This window comes from Mustelus asterias, chromosome 12 (assembly GCF_964213995.1).
Source record: "Mustelus asterias chromosome 12, sMusAst1.hap1.1, whole genome shotgun sequence".
In the NCBI taxonomy this organism is placed as follows: Eukaryota; Metazoa; Chordata; class Chondrichthyes; order Carcharhiniformes; family Triakidae; genus Mustelus; species Mustelus asterias.
Window position 1 is genome coordinate 76,037,634 of NC_135812.1, and position 14,351 is coordinate 76,051,984.

At 42.9% G+C, this 14,351-nt stretch overlaps 1 protein-coding gene across 1 annotated transcript in view; it reads left to right on the forward strand.

The window, feature by feature from the left end:
* The window catches only part of mycbpap (mycbp associated protein), an 86,250-nt gene that overhangs the window by 49,813 nt on the left and 22,086 nt on the right, over positions 1-14,351 (forward strand). The window contains exons 12-16 of the mRNA XM_078225984.1: positions 1,941-2,128; positions 7,492-7,638; positions 9,733-10,278; positions 12,240-12,364; positions 13,090-13,205. Of these exons, the coding sequence (XP_078082110.1) occupies positions 1,941-2,128; positions 7,492-7,638; positions 9,733-10,278; positions 12,240-12,364; positions 13,090-13,205 (1,122 nt within the window). The remainder of the gene's footprint in view (positions 1-1,940; positions 2,129-7,491; positions 7,639-9,732; positions 10,279-12,239; positions 12,365-13,089; positions 13,206-14,351) is intronic.

The window sequence follows — 14,351 nt, forward strand, 5'->3', positions numbered from 1 at the left end:
GATCAGCATTTCCAAAACAACCTTTTTGCCACTGAGAAGTGCCACTTCTTTCCAAGCAGCATCCTGATAGCAAGAGAAAACAAAACCAGGCTGTGTTTTTTTCACAGATCAACCTCTAACCAAAGTATCTTGAACCAATAATTCATACAGACAGTACCTTTTGGGTTGATTTACATTTTAATTCATTACCTATGATACCAATAGTTAAATGTCTTAATAACCTTCCACACCACTTTCAACTTCCCAGGTCACACACTCTGAAAATTGACCAGAAAGAGCAGCTGGCAGTGGGCTACAATGCCCACAGAAGGGCCAACCAGTAAGAAATGATAAGTGTAACCTGATGTGGAACAGGGATGATCCATCTCTTCCACAGGCCAGACACCCAGCCTCTGTTTGTTGCTATGCCTAGTAACTCGGCTAAAAGTAGCAAATCCCAATCCACCCTCTTAGGAAAATGCAAGTCAGATTGTAGTAAATGGGAATGTGTTTTAGTCATTGAGAGGGGAGACCGAGCAAAATTTGATATACTTCAAGGGACCTGTTGTACAAAGCCAACTTCCAAGTTTTTAAAGTTTATTTATTAGTGTCACAAGTAGGCTTACATTAACACGACAATGAAGTTGCTGTGAAAATCCCCTAGTCGCCACACTCCAGTGCCTGTTTGGGTACACTGAGGGAGAATTTTGCACAGCTATTGCACCTAACAAGCACATCTTTGAACTTTGGATGGAAACTGAAGCACCCGGAGGAAACCCACAGAGTCCGTACAGACAAAGACCCAAGCCGGGAATCAAACACGGGTCCCTGCCACTGTGAGGCAGCAATGCTAACCACCGTGCCACCATGCCACCCTTGAAGAGCTTCATATCTCAATACAAAATGCATGATGATATAAGACACTTTAAAATGGAGACTTCAGTCTCTGAAAAATAAGTACAGATTTTCAGTATGCTGAACTCCAAAGTTATGCAACAAAAAATATTGTCCCAACAGTACATATTGCATTTTACCTTGGTGAAAAGTCCTTGTGCCATTTTCACATTGCAGGAGGTGGGGATATACTCTATGACAATGAACACTGGCGCTTTCTTTGAACTTTACCATTCTTTGCACTTGATCGTTTTGGTGCTTCATCATCAGATGGGGATGAAGATCCAGACTCTGAAGAAGTCTGCTGGTATCTTAGTAATGATTTGTTTGGAAACTGAAGTTCATACAAGAACAAATTCACAGGAGAAAGAATAATGCAAACTCGTGCAATTCGTCCATGAACTTATGCATACATAACATTTTAAATTTGTTTTAGCCCAAAGATAATTGACAAAAAATCCCCAATAGCTACAAATGTGGGTTTTTAACTGATGAGTCATATCCCAATAACTGCAACTGACATATGCAGGAAAGATTATTACAAATTTAAATGATGAGGTAAAGTAGCGGCAGAGAAGAAAAGTAAAATAAGTAAATCATCAACTCCGGATCCTACCACCTCTGGGGCGTCCTTGCCCCATGGGCTGAAGATCTGCAGTTCAAGAATTTGTTTGTTTGGTCACATGAAGAACTGAAGTCACTATGACGGAAACTCACAACCCTGAGTAGACATCATCCTTAAACTGAGGGACAAACAATGTCGATTATAAACTTTGGAAAGGACTGAGAAAACAATCCATGTCAGCAATTCTGCAGAAGTTCGAGAACTTCTTTAATCAGAATCAGCTTTGCTTTAGAGCTGAGGAAAAAGGACGTTGGTAATAAATAGTTTCTAATTATCAATTTTATTTTACTTGGCTTCGCACAATACTGAATTCTGCTATCTCCACCAGACTACAGGAGTTTGCGCCTTTTAAATGGGATTTCATCTTGTCAGTGGAGTCTAAACTTGTAGGTCCAAACTTGCAAAGGTTTGATTATTTCTGTGTGTTTTCCTCTTTTCCTAGGTGTCATTCTTCCCGGAGACACTGTGAACATAGCATTCACCTTTAAGTCACCAAATGCAGGGATCTTCACTGAGTTCTGGGAGTTTTGCACCCACCCCGTAGTGTTAGCAGGGGCTTCGCTGCAGGTGGCAATGTGGGGGGTGGCTCTGTTTGAAGACAAGAATGAGAGTTCAAGACAACAGCTGCAGGTTAGTGACATGCGCTGGAAATTAATTCCAGTCTGGTGGCATTTGACCAAGTAGTTTCCGTAATGACCTCAGGATGTCGCAAAGCTTCGCAGCTCGTGAAATATTTTTGAATTGCAGTCACAGGTTTATTGGGAACCACTGGGTAACTTCACAAATCAGAAATTTGCTAAGTCAAGAAGAAAACAATGTGGAAGACTCTATGGCTAGCACAGTTTAAGTGTTTTCCAACTTTGCTTTTCCTGCCTGACTTGATTTACCCTCCAAAGCTTTTCCCTTATCTCTCTGATCTGTGCTTTCTTATGAACTGTTTAACCACTAAAATGAGTTTTATATTTTATTTCTGAATAAGAATGACTTGCACTTTTAATTAAATGTTTGAAGTAGAGAATAACTGTACTGGATGCTGTTGATCAGAACAATACTATATAATGCCACAGAATAAGAGAGAAAAATAATCCCTGATGATACTCTAAGCTGGAACAGTAACTACAATAGGACTTGGCTTGGAAATTCTAGACCAATTAAAGTTCTAAGGTATTCCCATGCATCTGCTGCCCTTAATATATTAGAAGGTTAGAAGGTGCTGTCAAATGAGCCTTGGCAAGTTGCTGCTGTGCATTTTGTAGCTGGTACACACAGCTGCCACAGTGTGTCAATAGTGGAGGCAGTGACTGTAGTGGAAACAGTGAATGTTTAAGGTGGTAGATGAGGTGCCAATCAAGTGGGCTGCTTTGTCCTGGATGATGTCAAGTGTCTTGAGTGCTGTTGGAGCTGCGCTCATCCAGGTAAATGGAGAAAGTTCCATCGCATTCCTGACTTGTGCCAGGTAGATGGTGGATAGACTTTGGGGGGTTAGGAGGTAAGTTACTTTCCACAGAATTCACAGCTTCTGACCTGTTCTTTAAATGGCCGGTCCAATTCAATTTCTAGTCAATGGTAACCCAGAATCTTGAAAGTGGGGTATTCAGTGATGGTAACACCTTTGAATATCAGGAGACTTAGTGAGAGCTCACTTGTGGAGATGATCATTGTCTGGCATTTGTGTGTCGCAGATGTTATATGTCACTTGTCTTCTCAAATCTGAATGTTGTCTACTTCTTGCTGCATATGGGCAGGGACTGGTTTATTACCTGAGAAATTATATATGTACCCGAATGCTGTGAAATCATCAGTGAACATTCCCACTTAGGCCTTATGATAAAGGGAAGGTCATTGATGGAGCAGCTGAGGATGGCTGGACTTAGGACAGAATTCTGAGGAACTCTTGCAGTGATGCTCTGGGGTGAGATGATTGGTCTCCAACAACCACAGCTACATTCCTATGTGCTCGATATGACTCCAACCACTAGAGAGTTTTCCTCCCGATTCCCTTTGGCTTCAAATTTAATGTGGCGTTTTGCTGCCACATTTGATCAAGGCAGTCATCCTTGCCTCACCTCTTTTATCCACGTTTAGACCAAAGCTGTAACAGGGACTGGAGCCAAGTATCCCTGACAAAACCCAGACTGAGTGTCGGTGAGTAGGTTAATAGCAAATAAGTTTTACTTGATAGCACTGTTGGAGACCCTTTCAATTAATTTAATAAGTCAACTTAGGGGTGGCATTTGGCTGGATTGGATTTGTATTGTTTTTTGAGGGGAGGACATACCTTTTCCATTTTGTCTTTTGGATGCCAATGTTGTAGTTGTACTGAAACAAATTGGATGGTGAAATAGCTATTTCTGGAGCTCAGGTCTTCATTACTATAGATGGGATGTTGTTGGGGACCATAGCCTTTGTGGTATCCAATGAGATCAACCATTTTTGACATTGGGTGGCGTGATTCAAATTGGCTGAAGATTGTCTTCCCAAAAGAACAGCTGTGCCAGCTTAGCCTCCTAAAAATTACACCAGTGAGTCTTTGACAATGAAACCTTCACAAGTCAAGATGTACGAAGCAGTCAAAATTGCCACATGCAGTGAGACCTTGACTACATGTCAACAATACAAAACACAGAGAAATTCCATTATCAATGTCTCCACTTCGTCCTCCAGGTCCAATTGGACAACCATCAAACAAATACTAGTGTCCTTGAAGCCAGCTCCACTGCATTCAGGCCAAACTGCCTCAAAATCAACTTTGTGATCTGGACATTGCCAAAATCCATCTCCCCCACTCGGTCCTGTTGTCTTAACTTCCAAATGACCAACATTTTAGGGGAGGACCAGGCAAATCCTTCAAAAACACTCTGAAGCACAACAACAGTACTGATTGGGAAGAGTTTGTTACCAATCTTCAAAGTGGTGACAACTTGTCCATCAAGCTGCATCAATCACACTTTGAGTCCCAACATCTTAACGATGAAGTAGAATGACAGCAGAGAAGAAAAAGAAGCAAATTTTCACTCCTAATCTCACTACATCACGGAGAGTCCTGATCCATGCACCCAAAGATCTGTTGTTGAGAATCAGCTGGTTCACTCACAGGATGACCCATGAAAAGCTCATGGACCCGAATAGAATGAAAACAGCTGATGACGACAATCGTTCACAGTGTAAGTGGCTTGACTTTATAACTTTGATCTCATCCATTGATATGGACAGGATCACTTAACTCTGTCTCTAGCATGCTGCTTCTACTCTTCTAGCTGTCAATTTAGCTCAGTTGGCTGGATGGCTGGTTTGTGATGCAGAGTGATGCCAACAACAGAGCTTTAACTCCCGTACTGGCTGAGGTTATTCATGAAGGCCCCACCATCTCAACCTTGCCTCTCACCTGAGGTGTAGTGACCCTCCGGTTTTGTTTAATTTCAAAAATATACTTCATTCATATATAATCTGGAAAAACATTATAGAAACATTTCCGATCACTACAACAGTGACGTGCGATCATATTTACATTTTTCCTGAGATCAAAATTTACACTGTGTCCAGTCTGAGAATGTTAAGGGCAGCACGGTGGCATAGTGGTTAGCACTGCTGCCTCACAGCGCTAGGGACCCAGGTTCGATTCCTGGCTTGGGTCACTGTCTGTGTGGAGTTTGCACACTCTCCCTGTGTCTGCGTGGGTTTCTTCTGGATGCTCTGGTTTCCTCCCACAGTCCAAAAGATGTGCAGGTTAGGTGAATTGGCCATGCTAAATTCTCCCTCAGTGTACCCAAACAGGCGCCAGATTGTGGCAACTAGGGGATTTTCACAGTAACTTCATTGCAGTGTAAATGTAAGCCTACTTGTGAGTAATAAATAAATAAATTTTACATATATTTCAATACAAGTCCAAAGTCTTGAGAGAGTGCAGCGAAGGTTGGTGGGACTGATGTATGAGGAGAGATTGACTAGTTTAGGATTGTTTTTGCTGGAGTTTGGACGAATGAGGGGGGGATCTCATAGAGACTTATAAAATTCTAACAGGGTAGATGCAGGGCGAATATTCCCAATGGTGGGAGTGTCCAGAACCAGGGGTCACAGTCTGAGGATTCAGGGTAGACCATTTATGACGGAAATGAGGAGACATTTCTTCACCTAAAGAATGGTGAGCCTGTGGAATTCATTACCACAGGAAGTAGTTGATGCCAAAACATTGAATGTTTTCAAGAGGTGGCTACAAAGAACAAAGAACAATACAGCACAGGAACAGGCCCTTTGGCCCTCCAAGCCTGTGCCGCTCCCTGGTCCAAACTAGACCATTCTTTTGTATCCCTCCATTCCCACTCCGTTCATATGGCTGTCTAGATAAGTCTTAAACGTTCCCAGTGTGTCCGCCTCCACCACCTTGCCTGGCAGCGCATTCCAGGCCCCCACCACCCTCTGTGTAAAATATGTCCTTCTGATATCTGTGTTAAACCTCCCCCCCTTCACCTTGAACCTATGACCCCTCGTGAACGTCACCACCGACCTGGGGAAAAGCTTCCCACCGTTCACCCTATCTATGCCTTTCATAATTTTATACACCTCTATTAAGTCTCCCCTCATCCTCCGTCTTTCCAGGGAGAACAACCCCAGTTTACCCAATCTCTCCTCATAACTAAGCCCCTCCATACCAGGCAACATCCTGGTAAACCTCCTCTGTACTCTCTCCAAAGCCTCCACGTCCTTCTGGTAGTGTGGCGACCAGAACTGGACGCAGTATTCCAAATGCGGCCGAACCAACGTTCTATACATCTGCAACATCAGACCCCAACTTTTATACTCTATGACCCGTCCTATAAAGGCAAGCATGCCATATGCCTTCTTCACCACCTTCTCCACCTGTGACGTCACCTTCAAGGATCTGTGGACTTGCACACCCAGGTCCCTCTGCGTCTCTACACCCTTTATGGTTCTGCCATTTATCGTATAGCTCCTCCCTACATTATTTCTACCAAAATGCATCACTTCGCATTTATCGGGATTGAACTCCCATCTGCCATTTCTTTGCCCAAATTTCCAGCCTATCTATATCCTTCTGTAACTTCTGACAATGCTCCTCACTATCTGCAAGTCCTGCCAATTGTGTGTCGTCCGCAAACTTACTGATCACCCCAGTTACACCTTCTTCCAGATCATTTATATAAATCACAAACAGCAGAGGTCCCAATACAGAGCCCTGCGGAACACCACTAGTCACAGGCCTCCAGCCGGAAAAAGACCCTTCCACTACCACCCTCTGTCTTCTGTGACCAAGCCAGTTCTCCACCCATCTAGCCACCTCCCCCTTTATCCCATGAGATCCAACCTTTTTCACCAGCCTACCATGAGGGACTTTGTCAAACGCTTTACTAAAGTCCATATAGACGACATCCACGGCCCTTCCCTCGTCAACCATTCTGGTCACTTCTTCAAAAGACTCCACCAGGTTAGTGAGGCATGACCTCCCTCTCACAAAACCATGCTGACTATCGTTAATGAGTTTATTCCTTTCTAAATGCGCATACATCCTATCTCTAAGAATCTTCTCCAACAACTTCCCCACCACGGACGTCAAGCTCACTAGATATAGCTTTTGGGGTGAGTGGGATCAAAGGTTATGGGGAGAAACCAGTATTAGGCTATTGAGTTGGACGATCAGCCATGACCGTGATGAATGGCGGAGCAGGCTCAAAAGGCCAAATGGCCTCCTCCTGCTCCAAAATCTATGTTTCTATGATGACCAGGTTAACCTTTGACATGAAAAACATTAGAAAATGCTTGCAGTCTGAGCCACTTGGAGGACTCCCATTTTGAAAATGTTGGTGTGTTTCTTTTGAAAGATAAATATATTGTCACATTCACTAACATTTCCAATAATGTTTCAGCAACTCAATCTTAACATGAGGCCAGTTAGAGAACTCAGGATGATGAATCTTCCCATCTTTCAGAATTGCTGTCTATCCATTTGCTATCTCGTGTGTTTTCTTCCATTTCAGGAAGAACTTGAGGAGAAGGAAAAGAAGGCCACAATTGAACAGATCCTGAATGAGGTGATATCTGGCGTGCGCACCCCAGAGCGATCCCCATCCCCCATTGAAATGTTATTCATTGAGGAAGAAGTCTTTGAGAAGAAGAACCCCAAGGTAAATATTTGGTAACTCAAGATGATAAGAATCGCAGGCTGCGGGTTGAAGAGTCTTCTTTACAACAGAGATTGCCTAGCACAGTCTCTAGTATTCCAATGGCCAGCTCACAATCAGTTAATACACATAATAAAATTGTGTGTCCTTGATGAGATAGTGAACCTATGCTAAAGGCAAGTGTTGCCCAAAGGTATTAACCTGATTGGTTAACTCTGCTTCCCTCTGACAGATGCTACCTGACCTGCTGAATATTTCCAGCATCTTTTGTTTTTAGTCTACAATAATGAATATCATGTTGGGGATCGATGTAACATTTTGCTCTTATATAATATATTTCATTTAAACCCACAGTCCAGAGTGCTTTTTAAATCAAAGTAGAGAAATTGATGCCAAAAAATGGAAGGAGAGATACAGAGGGTGGAATTTTCTCAAAAGAACTACTGTCATTTTGGGCGAGAGAGCATGCCAGTGTGAATCTGATCACGATCTTCCCATACTTAGTAATTTTTTGGGAGGGGATGAGTTTTTTATGCCAGTTCAGAGACGGGCAAGGCAAGACTGACTTCACAGAGATCAGGTTGCCATTTTTTAAAGGGTGCCTGCCCCAATCTCAAAGTGAAATTGAAGACCCCCTCCCCTCACCGGACATCAGGAACCCCCACCCCAAAGTGGTTTCTGTTGTACAAGGATTTCCAGTCAACTGTACTGGAGGAGATGATGAGGAGCATCATTCACAGATGCTCAACCTACTTCTGTGCCCACAAGTCCAGCTCCACTGAAGCAAGCCTCACCAGTGTCTACTGAGTCACCAGTGGATACTGTGCAGGGCACTGTGTAGTTGTAAAGCTTCTGAAAGACTGATCTATAGTTGAGACATGATTTCCATTGTGTTTCTTTCCTTAAGGAAGATTGAAATTGTTATGGTGTGGCTGTTATGGCGTCGTCAAGAGATTTCAGATTTTGTTAGGAACAAAAGGTATTTATTGATAAGAAAAACTTAGGTAAAGGAGTTTGCTGCCCTGGAGCCACGCTCCAGTCTTTACATGTTTACAACATGGCTTCTAGAAGATTCTGCCTGAGAGTATTCCACCCTCTGGTGTGATCTCAGATTCCATTGGTCCCTCAAGTCAGGTGATTCACTTCTGCTATATTGTCTTAAGAGACAGACACCACATACATAACAGAAATTAAGGGGGGAGAAATGTTAGAGTGTTAAAGTAAGTTTCTTTCTATTTGAATTTATAGACTGATGTCTTTATCGGGTATGAGCGTGCAGTACTGATGTCATCAGTAGCGTGGGCTTTAGAGGATTTAGTCTTACCACAAGGGACCTGTAATTAGCTGTCTCGCTGGTGGGCCGTATGCCCTATGGGGAGCACCATTGGGGGCGGGGGGGGGGGGTGCCCCTTTAGTTTGGGGAGTGGTTTCCCCAGTGCTTGTGGGAGAGGGGGGTAGGTGATTTCCCCTGTGCTCATGGATGGAGGTTCCTCATTTCCATGGGGGAGGGGAGGGAGGAGTCTTGTTTTGGCGTGGGTTTGCCACGATTTCTGTAAAGTTGACATTTCCAGCTCTAACAGGCCTCACTCCACCAGCATGAGAGCAAAAACCACACCCCCAGATTTTCTGTGGACAGAGTCCCAGAGAATCCAGAGAGAAAACTTGACTGTGCAGCTGGAGAGCGACCTGTCAGTTCTGCAAGATTTCACTCCATGTCTTTTTTGAGCAATAGTTAAGTTCTGTACTATTAAACAACTATCTCTATCTTCTTCAGTTCTGACAAAGGGTCATTGACCTGAAACGTTAACTCCGTCTCTCTCTCTTTCTCGCCACAGATGCTGCCAGACAAGTATTTCCAGAATTTATTTTTATTTCATATGTCCAGCATTTACAGTATTTTGCCAAATAGTTTATTGCTAACACTCTCAGCCTCAGCTTCCTTTGGGAAAATTGTCAAAGTAAGTAAGAAGGAGGAGAGGGTGGTAAAGACAACAAGATGTGAAAAAGATCCTTCCTATGCAGAACTCACTCTGATAATGTTGCACAGGAGCACTGCTGGGGAATTCAGCTAACCAGAATTTCTGTTCTTCTCTGCAGCTGCTCTACAAATTTAATGTAGTGCAAAGCCTCAAGGAATTGTGGAAACAGTGCTTTGCGCAGAGTAAAGATGCAGAAGAAACAGAAAAACAACCTGGAGGTGTGAATGCGCCTAAGGACAAGAAGCAGCTCTCCACCAAGTCTACGGAAAACACAAAAGGCTCGACACCTAAAATCCATTCACCTGACGAAGCAGAGGAGCAACCCAAGCAGAGGCCTCGCTCTCACGGCAAGTCGACTTCTCAACGTGCGGAACATGCTGAGCAAGTGAAGCAACCTGATAAAGCCCCACCATCTAACAGAGTTACATCAGTTGATGAAACAGAAGAGTCTTCCAAGCACAAGGGTCGTACCCATGGCAAAGCGCCTTCTCATCAAGCAGAGCAAAAGCAAAGCAAAAAGGTCCGTTCCCATGGCAAGAGGTCTGCCCGCCGTGTGGAACAAAGAGGGAATTTGAAACTCCCCGATGAAACATCAACCAGCAAAGTTCAACCACCTGACGAATCAGAACCCGAGTGGGACCTGTCCATCAGTTCTTTCAGACAGGTGCAGTTTTCTTTGCTGCTGTTTCTTGCATATGCGCAAACGATTTTGATTTGCATACAATATATTACTTCCTTTACTGATTTTAGGAACCTAATGAAATCCATGTTTTTAAAAATTATTTGTTCTGTGGATGTGGGAGTTCCCTGTTGCCCAAGCTTGCTTGCCCCAAAGACTTTGGTCAATAGTGTAGGTCAGGCCAAAAAGGACAGGTGGTGAGCTTTCCTTTCCTGAAGAACATTGGTCTACTTATTGGGTTTTTAATGACAGTTCACCACTATTCATGGTCACTCTTCTGTTGCCCTCCACAATGAAAACAATAACTGCCAGGTTTCCAAAGCCTGGATGTATTTTCTCCTCTCTCATTTTCGGTAGTTAATCATTTTGTCCTAATTTTCAGACCACTTGTCTTGAAGGTGTGATTGTTACTGGAACCATTCTTCCATATGTGAGTTCAAGGACTGAGGGTCAATGATCCAGTTTCTTAGGTCCCCTGTGCCCTAGAGAATGTGCTCAAGTACTGGTGGCAGTGTTTTAGGCCTGTGTTGCAAGCCCACGGAGAAGAATTAAAATTTGGATCACTGTTCCAGTCACACCCAGCCTTTTTGGAATAAGCCACAATTGAAAAAGTACACTCTCATTCTACTCAAGATGAATTCCCCAATATCCATTGTCTCTTAACTCCATCTAATGCTAAATGGGGGCCTAATGCTGGCAGCTGCTGGCTAATATTCACAACCTTTATACTCTTGGTGGATCAAGAACAATTCACGTGGAACAGCAAGGAACTTTAAATGAATTGCCTTCACATTAACAGTAAGGTCTGGTGCTGTATGGAATCTGTATTGTTGGATCCTGAGTTTTGTTTTATTCGCTCATGGAATGTGGTGCTGCTGCTCGGACAGCATTTGTTGCTCATCCCTAAAGTGATAGCCTAATAGTATTGTCACTGGACTAGTGATCCAGGGTAATGCTCTGGGGGCCAGGGTTCAAATCCCACAGATGGTGATATTTGAATTCAGCAAAAATCTGGAATTAAAAGTCTAACGATGACCATGAAACCATTGTTGATAGTTGTAAAAACCCACCTTATTCAGTTCCAGATCCACAGCAACGTGGTTGACTCTGAAATGCTCTCTGAAATAACCTAGTTAGTCAGTCAGTTCAAGGGCAACTGGGGACAGGTAGTAAATGTTGGCCTAGCCAGCGACACCCACATCCCTTGAATGAATAAAATAAAAATTACCCTTGAGAAGATTGTGCTGTGCTGCCTTTTTGAACCACTGTGGTCCATTGATTGAAGAAACATCCACAATGCTGTTAGGAAGGAAGTTCCGGGAATTTGATCCCATAACAGGGAGCAAGGGGAAATATTTCCAAGGCTATGGGGAGAAGAGTGCAAGTCAATAGGAATGATTGAATAGCTCTTTTAAAGAGCCGATGCAGGTACAGTGGGCAGAATGATCTCCCCAGGCTGTCCGATTCAAGAGTGCTGTTGCAAGTTCTCCATGATGTAAAGGGCACCACAGCTTCTCCATCAGGATCATTGAAATTTCCTTCTTTTGGCTGGTTCCCTTAACCAAACATGTTCATAGAGATCTCAATCCACCTGTCTGGGTTAACCTGGTACTTTTTCCATTGCTGTTTGTACAAACCAGCATCAAGAATGATCTAAGCAGATTCACAAAGTGGGTAATGCAATTTGGAGCAAACCATCTTTATTCTACTCAAGATGTGCTCATACCCAGTTGCCTTAAAGTTATGTTCCTGTCTCTCTGATCAATGGTTTATGTGCTGCCATTTCTCTGATCTTTAAATAGGGTAGATTTCACAAAAATGGACTAGCACAATTATGGAAGCACTTGAATTGGAAGCTCTGCATTAATGAAAGAGGGGCAGAGATTATTTTGTTTTGGAATTTATGGTTAGACACTGTGTTTGTCTAAAACATGTTCCTCAATCAGGATGTGCTAACCTTGCTGGAGGATGAGGAGCAGAAGGACAAAGCCCTGGAACAGCTCAACCTGAAAGTGCTGGAACTCTCCAAAGCATCAATTAGTACACAAGAGGACATTTTCTATAAATTGCTGTAAGTGGAACCCTTTGACCTCATGATTCATTCTGTTATCCGATATTTTTAAATGCTAAGCTTTAGATAAAGTAGATGCCAATCAAAATGGTATGGAACAGTTTCCCATTTTTATCATCTGATACCCGGTTAGTTATAACATGGTAAGCTCAAAGCGGTCTGTGCTGGGATCGCAACTGTATACAATAAATATTAATGACTTGGAGGAAGGAGGTTGTCGCCAAATTTGCAGGCAACACAAAAATAGGTGGAAAGGCAAGTTGCAAGAGGGATACAGTTGACAAAGAGATACTGGTAGGTTAAGTAAGTGGGCAAAAAGGCCTACTCCTGGTCCTATTTCTTATGGTATTATAGTCTATATCACCCCTACCGAATGGTGGTGGTTTCTCTGTATCTACATGATCAGATCCTTGTACCATTTTAAACACTTTGATCTCTCCTCAACTTTCTAAATCCAATGGAATAGAAAGATAATGCAACTTTTCCTCCCGGTTTAATCCTTTAAACCCAGTATCATTCCTGTCGGTATGCACTGCGTCCCATCCATTTTTTCAAACATATAATGTCCGGAACCAAATGTAGTTTTCGAAATGGGGTCTGATCAAGACTCCATAAAATTAAAGCATAACATGCTTACTGAACACAGATTTAGCAGGTATATTGTCTGGCTGCACTCCTATACTCCTATACAAGTTAATTGCTTCCCTATATTTCTTTTGATACAGTTATAAGCTTTGGCAAGGAACAGTGGATGAGCTTGTTAGTTATTCAATGCAGCTCAGGGAAATAATGGGCCTGCCTGAAAGAGAGACCGAAGGCAGTGTCATCGTGGAAGAAACCCGTAAGTAACAGGGAAAAACTGCTTTACTGTGGACTCAGTGATTTGTTAACTCGCAGACAGCAGGTAAAATCGTTGTCGCTGTGTTTTCTGATGTCACATGTAATAACATTCATTGTCATTCTGCATCTTTTGCAAGCTGTAGGAGTGTAGCCTCGTGCAATAGTTCTCAAACTGGGCTCTGCAGTCTCCTTGGGGTCGCTGGAGACTTTCCAGGGGTGTGTCAAATGATTTGAAAGTGCTTACCAATCAGAACCTGCCTTATGGGTGGGCAACTACCCAGGGTGCAGTGATCAAGGGGGCACCTTGGTGAAGGGTAACTGAGCAGTGGCCAGAGGTGGAATTGTGAGACTGGAGTGCTGTGCAGCTGCCATATGTATATCACAGTGGGCTGGCTGTCTCACCAAGGAGGGGAGCATAAATGGAGAAATGCTGAAAACAACACACAGACCGACAGGTAGATGACCAACAATTACCAAAGCTGGTGGTGGACTACAGGCGAATTCAGCCTTGTACAAGAAAGGGGAGATTTTTTTTTCGGAATCATATATTTAATCTCAAAGGAAACTGACAATATATAAGTTTGTCCAGGGTCTCATGTTTCCTCATTTAGAGAGGTAGTCCATGATTACTAATCCATGAAAAGAATTCCTTCAGTCAAAATGTTTGAGAACCACTGACCAGATGCAAGAGCTTCTGAGAAATGCACACGATACATTGGCCTGATGTTGCCTACTGGCATTTCCAAACATATACTCCTCCCACAGCCGTGTGACTTGGAGCTAAACATCCTTTATGGTTGGTGTCTTTTATTGTCCTTGGTTAGGCAATGTCTCTCAGCTGTTGACAGGAGTAGCTTTGATGTGTCAAACTGAAAGCATCAAGTATTCTATTAATTAATCCTGTACACCCAGTTTTACAAGTTTCCAAGGACATCAAAGATTGTGAATCTTTGGAATTCACCATCCCAAAGAGCTGTAGATGTTGAACATATTCAAGGCAAAGATCAATAGATTTTCTTTGAGACTGAGGGAATAAAGAATATAGTGCAGGAAGGTGGAATTGAGGTAGAATTAGCCACGCTCTTATTGAATGGTAGAGCAAGTTTGAAAGGTCAAATTATTCTTGTTCTTATTTAAATGCTGGCTG